Source organism: Pagrus pagrus, assembly GCF_965226575.1.
Source record: "Pagrus pagrus genome assembly, chromosome: 15".
Lineage (NCBI taxonomy): Eukaryota > Metazoa > Chordata > Actinopteri > Spariformes > Sparidae > Pagrus > Pagrus pagrus.
In genome coordinates, this window is record NC_140199.1 from 8621917 (window position 1) to 8649244 (window position 27328).

At 41.3% G+C, this 27328-nt stretch overlaps 2 protein-coding genes across 2 annotated transcripts; one reads left to right on the forward strand and one right to left on the reverse strand.

Moving 5' to 3' along the window:
• Positions 1 to 180: 180 nt before the first annotated feature.
• Positions 181 to 19486, reverse strand: pibf1 (progesterone immunomodulatory binding factor 1). The gene is made up of 19 exons (XM_084374810.1): positions 19396 to 19486; positions 18838 to 19139; positions 18632 to 18732; positions 17393 to 17591; positions 17159 to 17278; positions 16166 to 16299; positions 15568 to 15676; positions 15330 to 15449; positions 15165 to 15226; positions 14902 to 15027; positions 14515 to 14613; positions 9723 to 9888; positions 7528 to 7678; positions 7092 to 7182; positions 5875 to 5977; positions 3800 to 3930; positions 2284 to 2368; positions 611 to 790; positions 181 to 381 (listed from the first exon to the last, which is right to left on the reverse strand). Exons 2-19 carry the CDS (start codon positions 19102 to 19104, stop codon positions 328 to 330), a joined length of 2298 nt encoding a protein of 765 aa, XP_084230936.1. The 5' UTR covers positions 19105 to 19139; positions 19396 to 19486; the 3' UTR covers positions 181 to 327.
• Positions 19487 to 19594: 108 nt separating this feature from the next.
• dis3 (DIS3 exosome endoribonuclease and 3'-5' exoribonuclease) lies at positions 19595 to 27074 on the forward strand. The gene is made up of 21 exons (XM_084374809.1): positions 19595 to 20189; positions 20591 to 20748; positions 20943 to 21139; positions 21226 to 21299; positions 21466 to 21633; positions 21866 to 22030; positions 22257 to 22370; positions 22542 to 22679; positions 22792 to 22938; positions 23057 to 23173; positions 23261 to 23362; positions 23763 to 23827; positions 23944 to 24028; positions 24193 to 24320; positions 24630 to 24716; positions 24816 to 24972; positions 25338 to 25552; positions 25719 to 25887; positions 26102 to 26260; positions 26359 to 26481; positions 26681 to 27074. Exons 1-21 carry the CDS (start codon positions 19971 to 19973, stop codon positions 26747 to 26749), a joined length of 2856 nt encoding a protein of 951 aa, XP_084230935.1. The 5' UTR covers positions 19595 to 19970; the 3' UTR covers positions 26750 to 27074.
• The last annotated feature ends 254 nt before the right edge of the window (positions 27075 to 27328 follow it).

A 27328-nucleotide genomic window follows, 5' to 3' on the forward strand; every position in this document is an offset into this window, starting at 1 on the left:
AGGAAATAATGATAGACAGACCTAATAAAACAGACCACTGCCAAGAAAGAGGAATTTTTGGGCAGTCAGTTAGCGAGGAATGTGTACCCGGTGGAAGGTAATACTCTGGTTTTGGACCAGTACGCAGAGAACTTATCCTCTCTGAACAACATGAGACCAACAAAACACTCGGACACGTGCAACAGCTTCTGCTTTTGTATTTCAAAAGTCGTCAGAATATGAAAAGAAGTTAATTTACACATCTAAAAACCATAGCCTTGATAAAACATAAGGCTGTTAATGCCCTGAGTGATGATGGATAGCACCAGTAGTGACACAAATTATCATTTATTTGGGTTTCTGCTTCAGCTTTTGGTACCAATCAGGGCCCTCTTTATTGGTCTGTAAATGAAAGAGACAGAGAGGAAAAATTATGGTTAGGAAGGTGTAAAATCAAGGCAAACATATCTTTGCTCAGTCGACTGCAATGAAAAGCTCAAATGAAACTAAATGACAAAAAAAGTCATTTATCATTTCTTGTGAAACTAACACGCTCCTTTGTCTGAACTTCTGTCCAGGCAGGTTATGGCGGTGTGACTCATACAAGGGTGTTGCCAAGTCAGACACTTACAAACACAGTGGGTTTGGGTTTGTTTGGCGACTCTTCCTCTGTGGTCCTGTAGATACGTTTGGACTGCTGTTTTCCAGCACCGGTGGTCTTGATACCAGTTTTATCTGTTTCCAACAGGTTCAGAGCGTCTCCCTGTCTGGACTGCATGCTGATCAGAACCTGCTTCATCACCGCCAACTCCTGCAGGATCACATGGTTCATGAAAATATGAACATGGAAACAAGGGTGAAACAGGCCTGAGATCTCAAATAATTCACCAGGTGTTATTGAAAAAATTAGTCATAATCCCAGAACAACATTTTGTCAAACATTTGCTTTAAAACGAATGTTTTAAATAACTTGTAAATGACATGTTTGTCCTGCGACACAGGCAAACACAGCTGAACTCCTGAAGTCCAACTATGGGACGACTTGCAATAAGCTCAACAAGCTCAAGGGTCTGAAGGGGTGGCAGCAGGGCAAAGGGGAGGACTCTGGGCCATTTCACGGTTCTATTTATCACCCCTGAGGACATGAGCCCTGGCATGTCACACACACGCACACACTCAGAAACACACACACACAAACATGCACGAACCCTGGTGGCATCCCAAACAGCCAGGCTGAGGAACAGCTGTCTATGACAGGGCACATACTTCATACAGCAAACGGCTGGCTCGGGGTGACACACTAGCGCACACGCGCACGACGAGCACGCACAATCTTGAAGGAAGCGTTGCAACACAGTGCAATAACTTGTCCGGTGTGACTCAAAGAGCCGGTTTATTTTAAGTCTAAAAAGTAGAGCAGCGATGATCGGTTGATTTAGCTTTTAGATGATCAGCAGAAAATGTATCTGCAACTATTTTCAATGATTAACTACTCATTTATCATTTTTCAAGCAAACAAAACAAAAAAGGTTTCAGATTTTCAAATGTTACAAATGTAGTTAGTGGCCTCTCCTTGTCTTTAACTATGGTTAAATATTTTATGGTTTTGAACTGTTGGTTAGACAAAAGAAGACATTAAATGATAACGTCATCTTCCACATTTTCTTAAGTTTTATAGACCAAACATTTCATTGAAAGATTAATGAAAAAAACAGCTTTTCTGTAGTGTAAAGAAACAGCAGGCAAGTAAAGGTGAAAAAGTGGCAGAACTGGTTGACTTTGTGTGTTTCCACAGAGGCACAGGTTACAGCCCAGGCTAGCAGTTAAAGCATCAGCAGCATTATAACCTGTTCAAACACAGACAATGGCCAGGTGCTGCAACAAGGTGGTTTCACAACTAAATCTTTATTTCCAAAGGAAGGTTTTGTTAGAATATTCTGTTTCTTACCATTTCAGTCATATATATTGGTATAGAATAGGGGATATCAAATGCAGTTGTCTTAACTAGTGGTCCTTGTCCACATAAAGCACTTGGAAGCGCTGGGATGAAATACTTTTGCGCTGAGAGAAGAAAAAATGCTGCACGAACTGCTGTTGTATGATGACACTGTCACTTTGCTTTTCAGTATCCTATTTGACATCCAAACATAGGATGCTTGTCCTCGTACCTTGTATGGACGGTGAGCTTAATACATCACATAAAACAACAACAACAAAAACAACAACAACAACAACAAACCCACATCATATTCCTAACAAAGAAATCAACTAACACCTAACAGTGGACGTCATCGTCATGTGTACCTCTCGATGGTTGAGGAGTCTCTCCAGATCGGCGGCCATGTTGTTTTTCACCTGCTGCAGAGCAGTCCGTTCTTTCCTCAGAGAGCTGGGGTTACATCCGAAACCAGAGAGATCAGATCTTGAGCCAATATAAAAACATTGCTATACCTCCTATGAGTCATAACCTCAATATCTAATATTACTATAGTTACTCATAGGGTTGTGAAACTTACACACAAAACATACACCTACACCCAAAGGACCACAATGGAAATATGATCTTGGCCTTGGATTATGTGTCATATATTTTTTTAGGCTGTCTCCTGTGTCCTGTGAATCACTGATCAATGGTTTATGTGAGTCTTTCATGCAAGACTGTAGAAATATTGAATATTGTATATAGAGTAAATGTACACTGTTAATTGGGATGCATTTTATTTTGTGTTAGCGTGGGTTCAGTTCAGGTAAGGGTAAACACAGGACCAGATGCAAAGGTGGAGTATGAACCTGTGATTTGAACATTGCTTCATTTAGATGGGAGGTTTACTAGCATAGTGATAATAAATCACTGGTATTGATGCCAACAGTCAAACAGTAAATCATGCATTTCTCAAATATACTGAATAATCAGTTGCTGTTGTTAAAAAACATGTTTGTTAGGCTTGCATCATGTGAGAAAAACTCTCCACAGTACTGTCCAAATGTCTTTTTCCTAAGGCTGTGGAACATTCAAGCAGGAGCTTGTAATGGTGGAGCTTTAAAGCAAATCATCTTGCAAATCGTGAGACAACAGCCTGGTGGCTTCAGTACTAAGGACTCTGGGAAAAAAATGTAAACTCCTTCGGTCTTACAGCCTCTGAGCTGAGTGTGTTTTGAATATCAGCAAACAAACTGAATAGAATTAATGCTGAAGACGGAGAGAGTGGAAGCACAGAAAGTGAGAGTGTCCTGTGAGCTGTGTCTCTGCTGTTAAACAGGTAGCACTGCATAGCCACAGGAAAACTTCAATATCTCTGTCAGATGGGAAGGTTTAAGAGGCTTCAAAGCATTTTAAAGGATTTTTCCGTCCTCCTGCTCGCCCCAGGTGAGAGCCCAGTGGTAGTGAGCAGCAAGAGAAAACCTGCAGTCTGTCGGTTTGCATATTTCTCAGGTTAAAATACAGTGGGGGGCGAGGACGGGGGTGGGGGTTTGGTCAGCTCCAGATTGTGCTGATGTGAAACAATCAATTTATTGGGCATAGACAAACTCATGCACACATGCAGGTTTCGCACAAAGACAGAATGAGCAAGGTGTGAGAGGGCGAGCAGAAGAAAAAAGGCAGATAGGGATAAAGCAGTGACGCCCAAGGGCAGGGAGGTCTGGCAGGCTGCCATGATGAGTAAATTACAAGACACAAAATGTAACGAATGAAAATTACACGCAAGCCAAACAGAAGGTTTAATTGGCTTCAATTAAAAAATATGCTGATTATCAGTTTAGTTATGTTCCTTCTTGCACAGGAAGACATGTAACATCTCTGGGACTGTGTGTTCTGTACCTGACATCGTCTTCAAGGGAGGTGACACGCTCCGTCAACGTGCTGATCTGCGCATCCCGTTGTCTCACCGTCTCAATTAGGTAGCTATAGGGCTGCTGCGTCTGCTTTAACAGTTGGTTGGCTGCCAACAACTGAGGAACAACATACACATGTGCATAACTGAGCAATTACAGCAACCTAAAAGTTGTCGGTGTTAGCTTGGGTTGCATTTTATTTTTCCACTTGATAAGTTCACCTGAGGATCAGGTCGGCGTTGTTTCAGGTGACTCGTACGGAGAGTTGTGTATGTTGCAACACCAAGAGCTAAACGTGTGTCACCACATAAAACAGTACAGGACTTCACTGGTAAATGCTGTAGTAAACAGTGAAGAAATGTTTCCACTTAAAACTGTCTTCTCATGTGGTTAAAGGTGCTATTTCCAAGAAAAGTTGATTTTTGCGTCTCATTCCCAACTCGTCAAATACCGACGCTTTGAGATTATAGGATGTGTCAGCTGCCACCCCAGAGAGTCAGTTTCCTTTCCTTTTCTTACAAAAGCACCTTTAATATTATTTCTGTCAATATTTGTGAATGAGTCTTGGAGCGACAACCACAACCATGATTGTATCTTATCTCTGATGTCATCAGGGTTGGCTTGAGTGCCCATAAATGTGAGTTTTTATGATGACTTATCTAAGTCACATCCTTTTTTTATTAATAGTAGTACACTTTAAAGATCAGGCTATAAAGAGGGAATGCAATGAAAATTCACAATCTTAACTAGATTACTAGAAAAGCACCTTTATAGTGTTTTGATGATCCCTCATGTAAGAGTCTGCATGTATATATGTACCTGCGACACAATAGATAAAGTTAGGGTGTTACTCATTAAACCACTTTTACAGCCAGCCAGTAGTGAGTAGATCTGGGTGGGAGGGGAAGGACAATAGTTAGTTAGTCAGGGCACCTGTGTGGGTGGTAAGTGGTTAACACCCAAGCTTTTCTTGGTGACTAAAAAGCATAATATTTCACCCTTTCCTTTCATACTGGATGAGAAATGAGGTATTTCAGACGAGTGCCAGTCAATCACAGCTGACAGCTGAAAAGCCGGCTTATTTAGTCTCAAATCAGTCCGGCCCCACTTGCACAATCCTCCCCGCTCATTGAGATTATAATAAGGAGTGGGGGGCGAAGAAGCACGCACACTGGCTGCCAGAGCCGTCATTCTCACACTTTCAGTCCTTACTGGATGATTTTTAGCATCAGAGCACGAGTAGAAGACAGTTCACATGTAGTCACGCAGACGAAATACACACACCCAATATTAAAGGCTCAGCGTTGCACACACATGCACATGGTGTGCCAAACACAACAAAAGCCTTAATGACTGGTGTGGTGAGTTGTTGGGAGAGTGAAGAGCCGTCACGGTTTTTGGCACTGCTTCCCACTGTGTCAACAAGTGTGACAGGTACTAAGACTTGAACTTCTCGTTTTTCTCATATAAGGTCTGCCGTGTCTGCTCTCAAACAACCTGTCATTTTCCAGACACCAGGCTTTAGAGGTAGACTCAGTGATCTGGTGGGACTACTGTTACCTTCAAAAACTTCAGAGAAAAAATAAGTAAAAGAGACCCTCTTCAACGAGTTTTGAAATGGGTTTGATGATCTATTTGATGCCCCACAAGCTGCTCAATCAATATCTTCTACCAGAGAGAAAAGTCACCCGGAGGAGTCTGTCATTTAAATGACCTCTCGCCATTGACTTTCACATTAAAGTGTCAAGACATTGTGTGTGAGGGCAAATGGAAGTTGATGAGAGAGGAGACACCGAGCTTGGCTCTGTGATCATCAGGAAGGTAAACGCCAGCTGGAATAAATCATAATGCATTTGATCGAAACTGTGGAGTAACCATAATCTGAGATGCTGTGGGTGATTTGAGATGGTGGGAAAACAACTGTTTGTAGCAGGTACCAACTTGCAGAGCTTTAGGTTTGAAAACATTTTACAAGAAATTAAACTTAATCTCATTAATGATGATCCCCAGGCAGCCACAAAAACCTGATTGTTGTGCGTGTGCCTGCGTGTGTGTGTTTACCTCATCAGATAACTGTCCTGACTGTGACTTGTGTCTCTCCAGCTCTCTCCTCAGTGACGTGTTCTGCCTCTCGAGCTGCAGCACCCTGCGGGCCAGGTGAACGCTGCACGACAGCCGCACAAACACAAACACAGCTTTGGAAATTCCAAAATATGACAGCACCAACAAGTTAACACTGGTGTATTACTTCCACATTGTTTACCCTACACTTTATGTTACCAACAGATGCGATCAATTCGAGACTTGCATCAAAGATTAAGTGTGGAGAAAGAACTACAACCTGATAATTGTTGCCATTTAGAGGCAAATCTAGACTGAACATGCATCTTAAAGCCACTGTGGAAAGGATTTTAATAACATGAGGTAGCTGATAGCACTGCATACTGCCTTTAAATGTACCCTTTGTATGTACCCTGTGGTGTTTTGTACACAATACACACAAAACAAGCACAACACATGCCACAACATTGAACACAATGATATGCTACTGAGGGTGGAATGTGAAGAAGTACCAGTTTTGTCATAATGGTGTCTATGTACTGTATTATGGAGATAACAGAGATACTGAATTTAGCATGCTAACAAGCTAGCCCCGACCACCAACGCTCCCGTGCTGGCAGTGTAAACAGAAACACTTCCCCAGTGCTCCAAGCTCCCAGTCTGGTCTGCCAGCTGCACAGCTAACTGAGCTAACTAGCTAATGGTAGCTAAAGTTAGCAGCAGTTAGTAGCTATCCTGGTGATATGCTGCCCCCTGTTTATTTTGAGTATGAATTCGACAGGACTCCAATTCTTACATATTGCAACAGTATCAAGATTTTGATGAGATTTTATGAAAATATGAAGGATTATTTATTTATTTTGGTTTCTTTAATTGGGAAGGAGCACATTAATTAAAAAAATAAACAATGTAGCCAGGCCGGATTTGGCAAGAATGCTGATTTACATCCATAGTCCCTTGGCAGACAGCCTATGTACAGATATACAATACTAAAACAGAATACATTATAGAAATAGAACTGCTGTCTTCTTTAGCATTACAAATGTTTTATGAGATAACATGCATTCTTAATGTTGTTATCCCTACATATATTAAATTATATTATAAACATAAATTATATATATACATATATATATATATATATATATATATGTAATATACATTTATTCTCATAATGTGCCCTATCCTTTAAATGTGAAGTGTGTCATGTACTGTACCTCTGTTTTAGTCTTCTTTTGGCTGTTGTGGGGACGTTGGCTCCGTAGCCGTATGAGAACAGAACTCTCTCTGCCTCCTCTTCATTCTCAACTGGCAACAGATAAATACAACAAATAAATACTGTCTAAACTTCTCCAGGACCGTCATGAGCAATATTCTATGTTTTTACACAACATTTTCTATTCTCCTAAACCACTGTCTTATTCACGGTCACAAGGCCGTCCATTACAGCTCCACAATTGCAAATACATATTTTTCCATTATTGTTTTCTCCTACATCTTAATCCAATAGTGTTATCTTTCAGTTTTATTACACTTATTCTCTGAACCCAGACACAAATATTTAAAAGAATCAGTGCTTGTCTGTGCTCTTTCTGACTTCACAGTAATGTGAGTAATGTCATGGGTACTACAGAGCCAATGCTACGCTCTTACTTTCAGCAGCCTGCATTGTGACTTGATCCAACTCCTGCTCAAGCTTTTCATACGTCTCCAGCCGAGATGCCTGCTCGGCATTCTGAGCTTGCAGCTCCGCCGATCGCTTCTCTGATGACGTCTGCAGCCTGTAAAACTCCTGGGTCAGGAGCTGACGCACGGGAGGAGAAAGACAGAAGCAGATGAGGAGCAGGGGGAATTTTCCGCATTGTTTTTTCTGCAGCGGCTAGAAAAATGATTTCTTTTGAACATGTGAAAAATGATCTCTCTGAAGAATAATATTGATGTAAATGTTCTATAAATGAGAACAAAACATTGATTTCTGTTATTTTTAAACTTTTTTGCACAGCCTAAAATTGTGCTATAATATTTTTTAACATGTTTTTTAAACAAAAAGAAGAAAAAAAACATTATTGGAACGACGTTAAAACGCTATTTAACATCTACATTTACTGAAATGTTCACATCTGTAGCATTCATCACTCATCTTTCTCCAACACATTTACAAGCACAGACAAAGACATTCACAAAGAGTGAAAAGGGAAAGGAAAAACAAGAAAGTATTTAAATAAAATGACTTTTATCCCAGGTCACTTCAATGCCAAAAAACAGCATTTAATTCACTGTTTTGGATCCTCTGCCTTTCTTCCTCCTTCTTCTATGATCATGTGCAATGCATGATTACACTGTGTCCCTCTTACAGGCCGGACAGGGTTATATACAGGTCAAGAGGTGGACCTCAGCTAAGTGCATTCAGACATCAAGAACAATCTGCACTCAATTAACTTCCTTTATAAATGGGTGTGCTACAGAGATAAGAATGGAGCCACTGGACTGGCACACTAAGACAGATATATACCTGACAGTGGAACATTAATTTTTAAGTACTGCTGAGAAGAACAGTGATTTTAAGCAGTTGTGAATTTTTAGTTGTAGTCATTCATGTGATGTAGGAAGCTTTTCTGCTCTCTTTCTGGCTTTCACAATGTTGATGAGGAGTAGTAGGGCACCGTGAGACTTTAATATAAAGAGGTCATATTATGTTAATTTTTCAGGTTTATATTTAGGTTGTTTTTCCCATATGGTGCATTGCTGCTGCACCCCTTTTCACGCTGGGTCAACGCTACGGAGTGAGATATGTCGCCTCTGTTTAAATCTTTGGTGAGAGTTGCACATGCGCATTACTTAACGGGCAGGATGCAGCCAATCAGAGGCAGAGTAGGGCTGGTCATGCCTAGCAAGGTAGTGTGATCTAAAATGACACCACTACAGCAGTAGCAACTGCATGTCTGCTGACTGACTGGAGTGTATATATTTTATAATAAATAAATAAAAGTATATATTTATATAACGCCTGTTACATAGTGACGTACATGAGTCGCGAAAGTAAAGGCTCAACTCCAAACCTGGCATTTCAGGCAGTGCAGGAGCAGTGTTTTCTGTGGTAGAGAGTAACTCGCTTTGCCGGGGACATTGGGCTTTTTCAAGGCAGCAATGTGTAAATCAGTCATATTGTTATTCACAAAATTGTATCATTAGGTCCAATTAATCAGTCATCAACAACATGACTGAACATGACTGAAGACTTCACAATATTGTGTGACTATGTCTAATTAATTAATTTGTCATCAACACCATGACTGAACATGACTGAAGACCTACAAAACAAGCAAATGTTCAAGGTGGTATCCTTGTTTCTTTTCCAGTTATACTGCATATTGCATACTTTGTTCAGTTTTTAAAGGAAAAAAATGTAGCACTTTCAAGGTACTTGCTAATTTCAACTCCAGGAGACGACTTAATATGAGGACAGGATCTTTTAATGTCAAATATTAAAGGAAATGTCACTTTGAGGGATTGTGTAGATGAAACTCCAAATTATGTTGAAAATCAAGCATTTTTCAGGGAGTAAATTCCGATGGTTAAAATTGAGCATTTTCTAAACTTTCAAGACTTTGTACAAACCCTGTGAAAAAGGTTGCAAATGAAGCAAAGAGGGATTTTCTGAAACGCTTAAATTTGACCTGTTGATACAAGCCGTCTAGACTTCAAATCAAGCAGTGACATTAATTGGCTGAAATCTAATCATGAGAGCAGAGAAAAAGACTGCACTAGGATCGACTGGTAACTGGATACACTCCTTCAGGGCAACAGGTAAAACGCTTTATCCTTTTTGTCTTTGGGGTTTTAAGTACCTCCAGTTTCTTCTGCTGTTTCTCACACTCCGCCTGGCACTGAGCCAGGGTCTTATCAGTCTCTTCTTTGACCATCTGAGCGCGCTCGGCTTCGAAGGCGTGCAGCTTGGCCTGGTTGGACAGTTCCGCTACCCTGCTGTCAGTACCCAGCTGGAGCTGACGAAACCTGCAGAGACGAGGAGATGAATATGCATGTAGTAGGTGTATTTAAAAAAAGAGGAGATAATGTTTGGGTGCATCTCACACACAGAGGGTAAACTCAGCCCTGGGCATGCCTGGTGGTTTCAAACAAATGTTGCAATGTCCTACTTCACATAGATACAATTACCTTTGATGATAATGTTCATGATAACATGTTAGTTTTTCGAAACTGGCAAGGAAGTGACTATTTGGCGTGCCTCTGCGCAATGAACATTTTTTTATTATGACAAGTTTTTTTTTTATGTTCACTGCCTGGCAGCAACAGTGTTACAGTAAGTCACCAAGCAGGAAAGCAAAGTCTTAAATCATCGGGTTACAGAAGAGTATTTCTCAACGATGCTCGCAGCAGTGTTTGGTCTTGTTTGATCTTTCAATGAATGTAGTTGGCAGCTACAGAAAGGTGTTTCTACTTAAGAGTTTGGTAATTAGGACAGAAGACAGAACTTATTCTACAGTTTCTGATTCTCGGGTCACACAATCCTGCATCAAGTCGAAGTCGTGTTACATAAGTGCATGTGGAGGGGCGAGCTCGCACACAATGTGGGGAAAGGTAGCAGGGTTCCTACACCTTTTCCATGGTCAAATTCATTCATTCGATCATTCATTTTCAAGGTGCATGTTCAAGCTTTTCCAGCATTGGCATTATTTATTAACAGTATTTGTTTTTTTTATTTAATGTCTATTTGTATAAGGACAACTATGTAGCATAAACTGATGCCACACACAAACGCATTTATAGCCAATACGTATTTCTTTCATCACATTAAATCAGATCTAGTTGGGCTATAAACAACCAAAAGTATGTTTGGTGATAGCATTCTACAGGAGGGTGCCAAATTAAACTAAAACACAAAAAAGGTTCATGTTTTAAAATGTGTCAGTTGTCAGTAAGTATACTTGGCATCCTAAACAATCTGACTGAGGCAATATAGAACAATTTGTTTTATGAAAGTAATGCAGTTATAATTTCAGGCAGTTTCAAGCACTCAATCCAAAAGCACTTTTGAAACCATGAAAATACAACATTGAAGTGTTTTCAAGGATTTCCAGCAACTGTACGAACTCTGTGGTAGAAGTATCTTCCCTTAAAAAAAAGAAAAGAAAAAGAAAAGGCCAACTGAAACTGAACTGCAAACTGAGTACAAGAGACACATAAAAAGCAGATAATGATCATAATAACAATCTATTATCTAATTATATGTAATTATTATATAATCCATCATCCTTTGGGTTCTTTATCTGGCAGCAAACAGTTGTTAATACACCTTTCCAAGTATGACAATTTTCTGATTTGCTCTTTTTTTTACATATATATATATTCTTAAATTGAGTGTCATCAGAGTAAAAGAAATATTTTAAAGACATCACTTTTTGCACGGGGAAATTATGAAGGGCATCTTTCAGTATTTTTAGATGCTTTATAGACAAAACAATCATTTGATTAATTAAAAGAAAAATCAACACATCACTTGAAAATCAAAATCATCATTTGCGGCAGCTCGGAAAGTAAGATAAGAACGGGCAATGGTTTTCGAGCCCGGTACTCTTCTTCAGGCAGCTTTCACACACTCTCACAGAGACTCTATTAAACCATGGAGGTTGGTTGGATAATATTAATAACTCTCGATTACAGCTGGCCTGATAGGATTTCATCATCCATGGAGCGCAGGCCTGAGCTGTGGGCTCACAGTGACAGACATGTATACTTGGTCGACATTTTACGCCTTCTTTTACTTTAATGGCCGCTGCGATCTGGACGCAAAGAAGCAAAATGTTCCGAAAAAATGTAACTTACTTTTCCAGAGGAGTGCAGTCAGCCATGATCTCGCTCTGTCCTTTTAAATGCCAATTTTTAGTGGGAATATTTACAGCTACAACAGCACCTGACTCGGGGGTTCCCAAAGGCAATTTCATCACAACAAGTTTAGATCTGCTAGAGAGGTGATAATGGAAAACTGTACTCAATACTCTGTCTTTGTTTTTGACACTTTAATCGCCATAACTGGCCTTTTAGACATCATTCTGACACCGAGCTCAGAGATACAAGCTGGACCTCTTTACTACAACCATCCGACGCCATTTCAAGCTTGTCCGCCTCATTCTTTGCCCCAAAAATAGGGGCATGCGTGGGGTTAGGGGTTAAGGGCTTGTGACTAGCATCTGTCGTTGCTGGCTTGCGATGCGACGCAGAGGGAATGTGATCGCAGCAGAGAGAGTGCAAGGGAGAGTGAAGTGTGTGTGTGTGTGTGTGTGTGTGTGAGTGAGTGTATGGAAAGACCAACAGCTGGTGGCTTGGATCTAGAGAAATGACTGGCATGTAGTAGTAACCCAGGACAGGGACACTACTGCTGCTGCTGTTGCTGCTGCTGTTGCTGTCTGTGTGTCTGAGTCTGTCATTTCAGATACAAAACAAGCTTAAAATAAGAAATGCTGACAAGTATTGAAGCAATGCAAATTAAGATACTTTGTGAACATATTGCTCTGCATAATTCCTTTCATAAAAGACAGACATGTATGTATGCAGCACAAAAACAGGATAGTTTGTTCAGGAGGCTTACTGAAAAGCTTCCTTCAATGAGAAGAAAATGCAGGCTTAAAGTATGTGTGTGTGCGTGTGTGTGTGCAGGGATCACAATATATCTGTTGCAATTTCCACGCAAGATTTGAAACTTCCTGCAAGGCCATGACCCAGAGGCACCTTACAAGACTACACTGAGATGGGCATTGTTGCCTAAAGCAAAGATATGAACCAAGAACTCAGACACAAATCACTTAAAGTCAGTTTAAAAATGGAAATGACTAAAAAACACAGTTTGTCCAAACACTGGCCAACACCAAAACTCTTAGTTTAGCTAACTCGTCAAGAACAAGAAAGGAACTGCAGAAAGTAGAGAGGCCGTTTAAAATTTGTTTAAGGAGATTTCCTCAGTATGTAAATTATCTGCAGTACTACATAGCGACCTGTCTCTCAGTCTGCATTCAACCTGCACTGAAACTATTTCACTCCCGAGAGGAAGGCAGCCAGGCAAGCAACACCAGTTGGTACTTCAGTGAACTCTGACTTCCCATTTGACCTTCTGACCCCTCGGTTACAGCAAAGCCTATATGTGATCTTTAGTAAGAGACAGATCACAGCCACCGAAGTCCTGCCGCACCCACAACATGCGCTAATGACAGACTGCTGCTGGCTTACACATCAGCTCTGAAGAAAGAACAAGCTCACAGCTTCCAAAGAAATACCAATGACTCCAGCCTACACAAATTTAAGTCACTATCAAGAACAGTAACCCACTGATGATAAGCCAACAAAGACATGGAATGAATTTGAAATATGAGGCGGGTAACCGGGACAATTAAATACTGTACTGCCTGGCCCAAGCTTTCTTAACACTCTAACAATTGCCCTCAGGTGAAGTTGCTTAGCTCCAAGGACGTGACCTACATTTGATTGCAGCAGAGTAGTAAATTCTGGCTCCTAAAAGCATCACAGGAGCTGCCGAACATAGTGATGTTTGCTAAAATGCTACATCATGTCATACACGACCGGTGGCGCAGTCCTTCCGGAGAAAAGGTGAATACTGAGAAGTAGAGCAAGAGCCGGTACGTATACTGTATGTGTATGGTCATTATTGTGTACTTGGCTCCCACTTTAAACCATGTTAAAAGGTTAGTTCACCTAAACCGTGTGAAAAATGAGTAACCAAGTCATCACATTGACATTGCTTCAAAGGAAGAAGCTGTTCAAAGACCTGGAAACAGCTCGAGAAACTGTTTGTCTGTGCACTTTACTCAACTTGGATGCCTTGAATAAAATGTAGAAACTGATGGACTATCAGCACAGCATTGGACTATATAAAAAATACAAATAACTGTCAAAAGGAACATTAAAAACAAAGAGTGGAGGGCAGCAAATCACTGTTGTAGCGTCTAGTCTGCCTGAGAAGAAGAAGGAACAGGAGCATTTTTCTTATATTATTATCACAACAGCAGTGCCTGCATAATGTAATATTTCCCCATGACTAGTATGCAATTCATCTACTGTTGATTTCATACAAAAGGTTTTAGGCGTACTAAAAAAAACTCACATACTTTAAAGAATTTTGGAAGCAGCCAGGAGCTGAGCTACCGCTCGTAAAAATGCCAAGCTAACATCAACCAACACGCTGAAAAAAGCCCATTTATCTTCTGCAACGACTTCAAATGTTGGTCATGCCTCTTCGTTCATGTACAAGGGTTCAACAAGAATGAGGGCACAGGTGTGCTAATGTCAGCTGCGGCTGATGCAGGGGACCTGGCTTTAAGGCTATCGAACACAGTGGAGTCTTTGGCTTTTAGATACATATTGTTTGACTAGGGAGACATCTCTCTGTCCCTCTTTAACGTGACTTTAAAGACGTGCTCTCAGGTACCGAAATTTGAACCGGTACTCGGTACTACAGACATAATTCGGTTGGTACCCAAACCTACTCTCAAATATATGAAGAAAAAGAAAGGAATCAAAAGTAAAACTAAATGAGCTGCACTAAATATAGATTGTAAGGAGCCTTGTATCAAATCATCATGTGTTCATGTGTATGACGGGAAAACTCACTGTTCCAGCAGTTGGTCATATCTGGACTGAGAGTCTCTCTCAGCAGCCACCGCTCTATCCTTCTCCAGCACCGCATTGTCTCTGGCCTCACGCAAGTTCCTGGTCAAATACACACACACAGTTAAAAAAACACGACACCTCTACAAAGGAATCTGCATGTCGTGTTATGTCATACATAGCAGAAGTTATGTTGGTATTTCCTATTTTAATGCTACTGTGAAGTATCTGCGGTGAGAGATCTTCCTCTGTTCTCTCTTCATGATTGGTTAGCTTGATAATAATTTATATGGCATGATAATAAAATGTGGAACTTACTCTGGTTTGAAAAGCACCCTTTGATATTTTGATCACAGTTTTTTTTTTTTACCAACAATTAAGGACTGATACCTGTTCTCCCTTTCATACATCTCCCTGGAGGTTCTCTGCAGGTTGTCTATCTCCTCCCTGGTCTTTAACCTGATGTTCTCCAACTCCTCTCTCAACTTGGTCTCGTACTCTGACTTATAGCGGTCTCTGTAGTAGAGGGAAAAATATGAACACAGTTATGGCAGATGAAACCATCAATGTCAAAATGTTGTGATTTCTACAGACGTTCTCTGGCACAGTAAAAACACTAGAATTTTGGCTGGTGTGAAACAGTAGAGCCTAACCTGGAAGCTAAATATTTCTCATAGGCGTCCTCTCTTGCCTTCTTAGTGTCTTCCAATTGTACCTGGACCACAGAGACAAGAAGTGAAAGCATGTTAGATGATTCCTTCAGGCTACAGAATGTCTTTTGTATCACATGAGCCTAACAGCTGATTAACTGCACGGACCTGCAGCCTCTCCAGCCGGTCTTCTTCATGTGCACAGCGGACACTCAGCTCCATGTTCTGCCTGTGTAGGTACTCCTTGTCCTTCTGCAGGAGAGTCACTGACTGTTGCAATGTCGCCACCTGGAGGACAAGAAGAGAAAAATGAGAAACTATAACAGAACATACCACTCCCATAAAGACTTCTATGAAGGCAAAATATATGTTTATATGTTTGTGTATGTGGGTATGTGTGAAGCACCTCTTTGCTGAGTGTGTTCCTCTCTCTTGTCAGCGCAGTGTGAGTCAGGTCTAGTGTCTCAAATCTCCTCGTTAACTCCTTCAGTTCTGCTTCAAAGTTGTCACGCTCACTATAAACCACATCAAAAAAGGTTAACAGATGATTAAAGTTACGTATCATAACAACAACCTTTGTAAGTATTCCAAAAACCAACCCAAGTGTTCGCCATGTCACACATCAGTCAGCAGTTGATTCTGTTATAACAATGTGGTTTTAAAATAAAACGTTTAATAAACTCAATAACTCAAAGGATCAAGGAGTTACAGTTAATATCCAAGAATTAGCCGCAAGTTGCTCTCAGATGCCCCTCGTCCAAACCATACAGAGTATTCCCACGTATGTCAACAAGCAAATGTGGTCAATACCCTGATCGGATTCTCTGGATAATGTCCGCAGTTCACATGTGAAAGGGGCTTGTGTTTTTCCATGTACCGCTCTGGAGATGTTGGCTTGGTCCCATTTCAAGTGCTGCCTCCTTCTGTGTGCACAGTCTACAAAACCGAACTGTAACCCTATGTTACAATGAGCAGGTCTACAGAAGAGTCACACAAGCACTCACCGTTTGATGTTTGGGTAGTTTTCTCTGCGATAGTCTCCTTCTTGGATCTGCTGTTTGGTATCGGCCAGTTCGAGGGTCAGTCTCTGGCTCCTCAGCTCCAGCTCAGTACGTAGCCGCCGCTCCTCCTCGTAGCTCTGTGGATATGCAGAATAGACAACACTTGCATTATATAAAGTATTCATATTATTAGGTAAGCTGTAAAAATGGCAGGATTTTACCCCCTGAACACACTAAATTCCTTCTAAAATTTCCATAAGCATCTTGATAAGACTTCATACTCAAATTATTATTAAGTCTCCAGGGGTCTCATGTTTGCAAAGAAAATATTCTCTTTGCAATTACACCACAAACAGCCGGTGCTTGGATTCATGCTATTTTTGCCAAATACTGACCCTGCCCTCAGCATGTTGCATCATTATGTCATCAATGAGCCGTTTATGCCTGCAGGGCCACTGCTGACTATAGATTAACTGGATGGGGTTTTTTTTTGTAAATCACACCACTCTCAGTCTGAACACTGCAGGCTGTGAAAAGGAGAATTTCGAGCCTGAGCGTTACATAAACAGAACAGGTTTAAGGGAGCTCACATCACGTGTCTTCCCCTTTTTTCACACATTGTTAAAAGGTAAATGAACCTCCTGACCCTGTCTGCATCCATCATGTCTATGCTTTCTAAATATGTGACTCAGCCTGGAGGAGAGGAGTTTTTGTTTCAACCGAGTTTGCACTTCACAGTTGAAAAGAAAGACATCAAAAGCAAAAATGCAACTGAACACATATTTATGTGTGCTCACAAACACATGAAAATTAAACAAAAAGTAGTACACTGCAAGAACAGGTTCAACAGTGTTTGTTTCAACTTTACCCTCTACACGTGTATCATCTGAACAGAGATGAAAAGGAAAAATGCTAGAAATTCAAAACATGTAATGTCATACAGAATGATTAATGCGACCTAGAGTTGGAGTAGGTGTAGAAGCTTGTGTGTGGTACCTCCATCAAAGCCTTCATCTGGGTTCTGTGTGTATCCAGATCCTCTGTCAAACAGCCTCTTTTCACACTGACCTCAGCCAGCTGAGCTCGCAGAGGAGTTACCACCTCATAGAAACGCATCTAAACACAGCACAAAGAAAGAAAAAGGTCACCATGTACTGCATCGTATCAACATTAATGGGGTTCAACAGGGTGGAGTACTGTAGAGGTTAGGAAGAGCTCCCCCATACTTACAGCTACGTACTCCTGTATGGAGATTTTGTCGTCTGGCAGGTTGCGGAGCTCCTGGTACCTGTCCTGTGAGATGTCCAGATCCCTGAGAGACCTCCGCAGCTCTCCACCCTTCTCACACAGCTGTCTGTTGGTCTCCTCCAGCTGCTGCTGCCTGAGCAGGATGGCCTCCATCTCTTGCTTACGCAGAACCTGCTGCTTCCTAGTGAGGACAATCACATTAACAATGGGGTAGTTAACACAGGTAGAGTTATCCTTGTTAAAATTTGCTCAAACACATATTGCTATTTAAGTTTTTAAATATCTTCTAGCTCTGCCTTCCTCAGGGTCTGTGTTCTTAAATGTTTTTTTAAGTATTTTTTGGCCTTTATTCATAGAACAGGCTCAAGGTAGACAGGACACAGGCTGAGAGAGAGGTGGAGTGACACACAGCGAGGAGCCCCAGGCCAGGGCTCGAACCCGGGACTGCTGCAGCGATGACAAGGCCTCTGTACATGGGACGTCTGCTCTACCAACTGAGCTAAACAGTGCCACGTAAATGGGTTGATTTGGAGTCACTAGGTCACATGACATGGAAGCTACTGAAAAATAACTGCTGAAGTTTATAAAAATATTTATATAAAAAAGAAGAAGCAGTAAAATCCATTAAACGAGGTGTGTCCTATATGACCTGTGTAGTAATACATTTTGGTATTGATTTGGAGTCAGTGGGTCAAATGACATGGAAGCTATTAAAAAAGAAATGCTGAATTTCCATAAGAAATATTCATATAAAATAGAAGAGGCAGTCATATGTGATCAAAAGAGGTGTGTCTTATCGGTCCCATTTAGTTATACAATCCGGCATTGGTTTGGAGTCACTGGGTCACATGACATGGAAGCTATTGAATAAAAAAGCCATTGTCTTATTATTTTTGTAAAATAAATACATAACACATTAGCAATCAAAATAAGCCTGCAACATGAAATCAGTTTAGTATTACTTCTATTATCATAATATTCACTAAAATCATCAAGTCAGCACGAAGAAACGTTGTTTTTGTGTAATTCAAACAAACAGTAGGATATGACGGTCCTTTAGTCAGCCTCCAGCGCAGCCTGGGGTTCTGGGAGGGGAGCTTACCGTCCTCCTGCTGCCAACACTGGGTGAAACTGAGTAAGAGGTGCCCCTGGGTGTCTCCGGGGTGAATGTCTGTCCAATATCTAACCTAAAACTAACTTCACCTCCGTCACTTCCCTCACCTGTTCTCCTCTTGAGCTAGTTTCAGCTGGCTGTCCAGTCTCAGGGCAAACACTTGTTTCTGATGTAGAGCATCATTCAGCCTCTCCTCCAGCTCCTCAATCTGAACAGAAAAAGACAAGCATGGAGATATGTCTGGAAACGGTACTTATCTCTCATAAATCTACTATATGAGGTGAACATCTTTCCTCCGACTCCTCTCCTCTACCTTGGACATATGATCGGCCTTCATGTTGTCTATGATCAGGTTTTTCTGAGAAAGCTCGATTTTCAGCAGCTGCAGGTTGTGCAGCAGCTCCTTCCTCTCGATCAGCTGGCGGGTCACCTTCTGGGAGCCGTCCCGCTGCTCGTCGGACGAGGACACATCCTCGGTGGTGGGCACGGTTGTCTCCAGGCTGATGTCCTCCGACTCCAGGTCCAGGGAGCTGGAGACGTTGGCTGCCGTCGGCCTCAGCTGTTGCTTCTTGGGAGGCATTTTGTTTTGTTTTGGCGCTGACTCTGCGTTATAAGCTAAATTAGCGAGACGAGTTAGCCGGTTACTTTAGGAGAGATTAGACATGAGTAAAGCAGCTAGGTTAGTTCACGTTAGGTTAAGAGTTCAAAGACATCGCGATATCTGATACTTTAACGCTAGCTTACAGCAATGAAAAGTAAAAACAAATGCTGAAAGACCACCAGAGTGCTATATCGTTGTAAAAAGACTTAGGGTGCACTCATATTATAGAAAATATCGTGTTCGCTCTAATTCGGCGTTAAAGTGACATACCGGAGCTGACAAGAGCACCTGGGCGGTTGTTTTTATTTTCAAGAGTCCCGCTCCTAGCCGCCTGCTAGCCGCCAACGGCTTGTCTCCGGTGGTGCTGCCTCTCCTTCACTACAACGCCCCTTGTGGTGGTTAACGTGCAGTACAATCAGCGTCCACTCATTACAATGGACAGGGCATGCAGTACCACCTCCTGACACACAGGGGCGCTGTAAGGTAAACGACTTCTTATGAAGCCGGTTAAGTAGACTTCTTCTGCTTTGTTTTCATTGAGCAAGATTTAGATGGGCAACAACAATTTAACACGGACTTTAAAATTATTTTAAACAAAAACCGTATATTGTCGTTGTGTCTTCACGCGTAACTTGTTCATTGTTTTTACGACACTGTCTTTAAATATAGATTCACATAAAGGAGAAGTATACGGCAGGAAAATAACTCATGAAAGCCGACTTCTCCGGAAAGGTTTTTGTCGGCCAACGCAGTCAGTTTACACATGGGTAGCTAACTGTCTGCTTACAGTTACATGGTAAGATAAAAACATTGGGATTTAACCGTCTGAGGCTCCTATCGTCGTCATGTTGAAATCTAAAACCTTCGTTAAGAAGACCCGGTCGGGTGGGGTGATGAAGATAGTGCGCGAACATTATCTGAGAGACGATATTTGGTGCGGAAGCGAAGTGTGCACTGAATGCAAACAGGAGTCCACGGTGCTACAGAGAGACGCGTGTATTGAGAGCAACCTGTGCTCTTATCCACATTATCTGATCCCTGACACGAATGTGGTGCTGCATCAGGTAAAAATAATAAAGATTTTCTACTTCTCCTGGATATCTCATTTCATGTGTGTGGCTTTGGATCACCTAGCAGTCTAATGTGATGAGGCCAGACATCTTGACATGTAATTCTCTGTGGCTAACAAACTTTAAGATAGATATTTTTGAATTAATAGCTGTATTGACTGACAATCTTTTCCTTTTCCCTTAGTTATGTATCCTGCTTTGTGTTTCTTTTCATGACTATAATGTTAATCTGTTAATAAAGTTGTGCAGTAGAGTTCTATTATAAATGTAGGTAATGGAAATTCCTTGATTCCAGAAAAATGTGATAACACGTCACTTCTTTTTTTATCTGCACTCATATAACCTTTGCTTCTGATTCTCTTCCACCTCATGTTTACAATGTCTGTGTCCTGCAGATTGACGTGCTTGAAGATCCTGTGATTCGCAATGTGATCATCCTTCAGACTGTGCTGCAGGAGGTACGACACCGCAGTGCACCGGTCTATAAACGCCTGAAGGACATCGTACACGAGAAGGATAAACACTTCTACACCTTTACTAATGAACACCACAGGTACAAATCAGCCACTGCCTTTTTTTTTTTTTACTGCACCACATTGTCTTACATGACAGTAACATGTAAAAAGCAAAAGTAATCAGTTACAACTCAAATTCCCCTTCACACAAAGACTTTAAGACTTCCCTCGTGATATACAGTGGCTTGTCAAAAGCATGAAAGATTTTTTGACTGTTACACATTTTTTTCAGAGAGACATTCATTGAACGAGAACCAGGAGAGAGCGCCAATGACCGGAATGACCGTGCAATCCGCATGGCATCAAAATGGTACAGCCAGCACCTGAAGACGTCCGAGTCTGGCGCAGATGGCCTCAAGGTGGTCCTCCTCACCAATGACCAAGGGAACAAGCAGAAGGCAGAAGAGAGCGGCCTGCTGGTGTACAAATGTAAGCTAGTAGCAAGTAGAAGCCTCCATTTTAAACAGCATCAGCTGTATTCATCACTTACAGCCATTTATTCAATTACATTCTAGTTGAAGAGTACATCAAGAGTCTGATAGCGAATCCTGAGCTTGTGGATCATCTGGCTTTGTCCAATGATGAAAAGGTAAACACTTTTTGTACTGTTTACATCAAGAGATAAAATATATTACTGTATGTAGAATTTGTATCTGTATCCTCTGTTTACATCCCTGCCTTTTATTTTTGCCTATGATCTACGGGACATCATATCCTCTCTCCTGCCATTGATGCGTTTTTTTTTCCTCCCTCAGAATGAGGTCACCAGCAGTAAGGTGTTATTCCCAGAGCACCTCCCACTGTCCAAGATCCAAACAGGAATTAAGAGCGGCTCCTTCCTTCAGGGCACCTTTAGGGCCAGCAGGGACAACTATCTGGAGGCAACAGTCTTTCTCCAGGGAGAGGGGGAAGACAGCACAGAGGTGTGTTTGTACATTTGTTTGTGAATGGACAATATTTTTTTGAACAATTATCCAAAACCTGGAACTTTAAGGATCCCCAAAACCTCATCTGGGTGTGGGTGAGAATTTATCATGTTGTGTTCAGATGTAGTTTACCAGTTAGAAGAATTACTACAAGTTAATTGACAGTTTGAAATAGTAAAGTAGCTGAATTTGTTTTAAGCTCTGTACCGTCCCTTCGCCCTGCTGCCAGGTTCTTCTCCAGGGTCTTCAGAACCTCAACAGAGCAGTGCACCAGGATGTGGTTGCCGTGCAGCTGTTGCCGCGGGATCAGTGGGTGGCGCCCTCCTCAGTTGTGCTGCAAGATGAAGGCGCAGCAAAGGACGATAATGCAGAAGAAGAGGACGAGGAGAAAGAAGTGAGTTTGACTGCCTTTACTTAAAGCTGGAGGAGTTGTTTCACTTTTTATAATCGGAATACAATTCAGCAGGGTGTTTTATGGATGTGGATGGACAGTATCTGGGTGCAAAACAAAAACCATGCCTGTACTTAGTTTTTTTTAACCTTGTGACTGAATGACAACCATGATTTGGCCTTTGTAGCTACAGTATCTTAAAGACCTCTGTGTTTCTGTGTCTGAGCAGTTGAAGATATTAGCAGCTGAGGCGGCCAGGAAGCCCACAGGGAAAGTAGTGGGAATCATTAAAAGGAGCTGGAGGCCATTCTGTGGCATGCTCAATGTCGCCCAGATTAAAGAGGTAAGTCTAGACTGCTCCATAATGCTGCATGTCATACTCTTTGTGTTTGTCATATCATATGCATTTCAACTTGAATTTATGCATCTCTCTGTATATATTACACACTGTCTACTGTTTCCATTCCTCTTACCCTCAGCACTGACCATTGCTTTTCTTTCCTTTTTCATTCAGTCAACCCGCCATCTTTTCACCCCAGCAGACCGCCGTATCCCTCGCATTCGCATTGAAACGCGTCAGGCTACCACACTGGCAGGCCAGAGGATCATGGTTGCCATTGATGGCTGGCCCAAGCACTCCAGATACCCAAATGTGAGTTGGAACCTCTTCAGACTGTCACATCTTTGAATCATGACATGTAATAATATGCACAAATATGCCAAGTCTGTCCAACAGGAGAAATCATTTTTCCCTCTTCTCTCAGGGTCACTTTGTGCGCAGTCTGGGAAGTGCAGGGGAGAAGGACACAGAGCAGGAGGTGCTGCTCCTGGAGCATGACGTCCCCCACCAGGCCTTCTCTCAGGCTGTGCTCAGTTTCCTTCCCAAGATGCCATGGGCCATCACACCAGAGGTAATAGCAGCTCTTCTTGAGACACACTGAGCAGTATTTTAGTCACAGCTTTGTTGATTGTTTGAAAGCACATATGTAAAGGTCTGTGTATGTATCTATCTGAATGTGTGTGTTAAAGGACATGGTGAGGAGAGAGGACCTGAGGAATCTGACTGTGTGCAGTGTGGACCCTCCAGGATGTACAGACATAGATGATGCTCTGCACTGTAGAGAGCTGGAAAATGGAAACCTTGAGGTACACATACTATGCACCTACATTATAAGGTAACAGCAGTAAGTTATTTGTGTGTATATTTCATAGCATGTTGTTTGTTTTCTGTAGGTGGGCGTCCACATCGCTGATGTCAGTCATTTCATCAGACCTGGCAACGCTTTGGACAAAGAGGCTGCGAACCGCGGCACCACTGTGTACTTGTGTGGCAAAGTAAGGAAAACACACATTTAAACATCATTACAAACATAAAATTCAATAATTCAATAAAAGAAAGACTTTTTGCATGTTGGTACATTACCATTATGGGCAGGTTGATGCAGGTTAATTACAATAATGTCTCATTTCTGTACCATTCATCTTTTTAAATTCACTCCGAACATATAACATCTGAATACTGAATGTTTCTGAAATCTGCTTATGAAGTATGGCCAGTTTTCTGGGAGGGATATTTAGATTTTTATTGAAATTGGGCATATTATGAGAACTAAAATGCTTTCCTTAACTGCTAAATAGTTGATTTTGAGTCTGGTTGGTTCAGAAAAATGTGTTTTGGTTTAAAAAGACTAAAATAAAGCAAGTCACATTTTGTGTTTGATTTTGTTTCCATCAGAGAATAGACATGGTTCCTGAGCTGCTCAGCTCCAATCTTTGCTCACTGCGCTCAAATGTGGAAAGGTGAGGACAAGAGAATACCTACACAATAATCAGTATCATCGATGTCAAATTTTTGACAGTGCAGCTGAAGTTCACTGAATGCAGGTAAAATATTTATTTATTTATTTTTTCACCAGGTTGGCTTTCTCATGTATCTGGGAGATTAACCACAAGGCTGAAATTCTGAAGACCCGGTTCACAAAAAGCGTCATTAACTCTAAGGTATAGTGCCAACATACAGTGGCAGAAATTATTATTGCATAAAATGCTTGCTGCTTTCATATGTTTCTAAGACACACATTTTCATGGTCAAAATAACTTCAAGCATGAATTTTTGTTGTATTTATGTTTCCTTGTTTTCCCCTCTTCTGTTCAATCTGGTTCAGGCTTCTTTGACCTACGCTGAGGCCCAAATGCGGATTGATGACACCAGCATGAATGACGATATCACCAAGAGCTTACGGGGTCTCAACAAACTAGCCAAAATCCTGAAGAGACATAGGATAGAGAAAGGGTAAAGACTGAGAGTTAGAAGCAGTAGAGGCATAAGAACAGATTACAAAATGGGGTTTGGGTAGAAAATGCTGTAGGTTCTTAGTTTTTATTCATCTATTCATGGCTCAATTACCTTTTTAAAATGAGGAATTACACATTTCCAGTTGACCAACAACTTGAATTCAAATTAACAGCATTTGGGAAAGACAATTAGGAGCTATGAGGAAAGAATACAGGACATTAATTTAGTTCATCATAACTCTAAAGCTATTTAAACTGTCTGTATTTAACACGAGTTGTGTTTTGTTTTGCGTTTGATATCCTTCAGGGCGTTGACGCTGTCATCTTTAGAGGTCCGCTTCCACATTGACAGTGAAACCCACGACCCCATTGACCTCCAGACCAAAGAACTCATGTAAGTACCCTGATATTTCAAAAAGGAGCCTTCTACAGAATCTATTTTTATATTCTTTTTGTTTCAGATATAAGTAAACTCTCATCTCTTGGTTATTAGGGAGACAAACTCCATGGTAGAGGAGTTCATGTTGCTGGCCAATATTTCCGTGGCCCAGAAGATTTACGATGAATTTCCAGACTGTGCCATGCTGAGAAAACATCCAGCACCGCCTCCATCTAACTACGACATCCTGCTCAAGGCTGCAAAGTCCAAGGTGAGTGGAAATAGATGGTCATTCCATTGGTTTTCAAGTTATATGCTTGTTTGTTGAGCAAATTTAATCAATTTGCCTTGTTCTGAAATCAAGGATGGTGTCTATTAATTGATAGTAGCATCTAAAATGTGAGCTGAATTACATTTAAACCTGGGTTCAGACCCCTGAATCGTTGCCCACATCTATGATTTGTTCAGTGATTCAAACAGCTACACCCACATTTAAGGGGCAACTTTTATGTTATGCTTTCTAACAGTATGTTCCAGTAGGCAAATGATAGTAGATAAAACAAAATACCTGTATAGGATATAACCATGATTCCTGCTATAAATATATTGCACTTTGTTTCCTTTTTTTTTTTTTAGGAAGTGGAGATCCACACAGACTCGGCCAAAGCACTGGCTGACTCCCTGGACGTGGCTAAAGTGGACGGCTTCCCGTACTTTAACACGCTACTGCGCATCTTGGCCACTCGCTGCATGATGCAGGCTGTCTATTTTTGTTCTGGCATGGACAGCGATTTCCACCACTACGGCCTCGCTTCACCCATTTATACACACTTCACATCACCTATTAGGAGGTATGAAAACAGACATTCTGCACACATTGACTAAACAAAGAATTATAACAAAGAAATGCTAACAATTCATACGCTACAGTTCTCTCAAACCTCCTTATGTTGTCCATATTCTTCCCTTTTTCTCTTAATCTCAACCTCCACCCTGATCATCTGCTGTCCTACACAGGTACGCAGATATTATAGTACATCGCCTGCTGGCTGTGGCCATAGGAGCAGACAGCACCTACCCAGATCTGATGGACAAACATAAGCAGTCAGCCTTGTCTAACAACCTCAACTACAGACATAAAATGTCTCAGTATGCACAGAGGGCATCTGTGGCCTTCCACACACAGGTAAACTCATATAGACACACTGGTTTGATTTCTGTGCACTTGTTTTGGCCTGACTGTCTTGAACCGTGATGAAATTTTGACTGAACTTGTGAGAATCAGCATCAGGTCCATTTATAACCCCATGGACTTTTTTGGCTTGAGTACAAATAGATTTAAACAGACGTCACATCATACTGCATAAGTCAGACTTTTAATCCAAATGATCTCGTTCCAGTTGTTCTTCAAGAGCCGAGGCATCCTGAACGAAGAGGGATTCGTTCTGTTTGTGAGGAAGAACGCAATCATCGTACTCATCCCAAAGTTTGGCCTGGAGGGAACGGTCTTCTTTGACACCAAAGACAAGGCAGCCCCAAACCTTGTTTTTGATGAAGAGGTACAAACACAAATCAATCTTTTTTCATAGATGGTTAGATCAACACTGATAAAAAACAATCAGAGGACTGTGGTTAACTCTTCTGTATGTGTGTTTAGGGTCCCTCTCTGAAGGTAGAGGAGCACACCTTCTGCATATTTGACAAGGTGAAGGTCACAATCAGCCTAGATGCCTCCAATGTTCAGCATCAGAAGATCCGCATGGCTCTGATTGACCCTGTGGTAAGGACTGACGAAACACAATTATCGATACCTTTACGTTTTACTCTGTTTTGTGCTTCAGCTAACAGCTGGCAGTATTTAGTTTGGATTGATGAAATTTTACATCTTGTTTTCAGTTACTCCTCAGAGCAGAATTTCCTCAATTTCCTCAAAATTGCCAGCATTTTTGTTTAATGCAGCTAATTGTCTTTTATTTTAGATCCCTGGTGTGAGCGTTCCAGCCCCAGATGTTGGACCACAGGCCAAGAAACCAAAATTGGACCGCTGACACAGAAAGCAGCACAGTAAATCACCCAAACCACCAGCTGATCTTCCAGATCAGGAAATGAAATAAGTCTATGAAAGAACCAGTTTGGACTCTCTGATGGATGACACAATTAACTGTTATGAGCAGGTGTATCTATTTTAATACATTTCCCACAGTGAGGCCACACTGCTCCGGTCTCACATGCACCACTCTGTTCATGTTGTCATTTTATAATATAGACAGGTGCAAGAGACTGCCATATAAATGACTGCCAGTCATAAATGCATTGTAACCTGTCAAATAACAGTCTAATAGATGACTCAGTCATTAAAGTGTTTTTTACCCATTTGGTTTTGTGTGTTTTGTCGACTCATTGTGAATAATCTGTAAAACTTGATGTATTTTTTACAGAGAATGGTTCATAACAGTTTGGAACAAGTTGTTTTTGTCTACTGCAGATGTATTCAACTGGCAGCCCTTTAACAACCTTACTCTAGCCCTCTGATCATTTTGTTAGCAGGCTTATTACCCTATTCATTTGGTGTGTCTGTTGCTAAGCATGAACCCTGGCTGTTTCTAACATAATTTACAATTATCAAA

What these genes read in the sequence shown, in the direction of transcription:
- pibf1 (XM_084374810.1), bottom strand. Translation starts at nt 19,104, where the DNA reads ATGCCTCCCAAGAAGCAACAGCTGAGGCCGACGGCAGCCAACGTCTCC. An exon ending in GGAACACACTCAGCAAAGAG is followed by an intron (nt 15,450 to 15,567) that starts GTGCTTCACACA and finishes CTTGTCCTCCAG; the next exon opens with GTGGCGACATTGCAACAGTC. An exon ending in AACCCAAACCCACTGTGTTT is followed by an intron (nt 382 to 610) that starts GTAAGTGTCTGA and finishes TTTCATTTACAG; the next exon opens with ACCAATAAAGAGGGCCCTGA.
- dis3 (XM_084374809.1), top strand. Translation starts at nt 19,971, where the DNA reads ATGTTGAAATCTAAAACCTTCGTTAAGAAGACCCGGTCGGGTGGGGTG. An exon ending in CTTTGTCCAATGATGAAAAG is followed by an intron (nt 21,300 to 21,465) that starts GTAAACACTTTT and finishes TTCCTCCCTCAG; the next exon opens with AATGAGGTCACCAGCAGTAA. An exon ending in CTGTGTACTTGTGTGGCAAA is followed by an intron (nt 23,363 to 23,762) that starts GTAAGGAAAACA and finishes TGTTTCCATCAG; the next exon opens with AGAATAGACATGGTTCCTGA.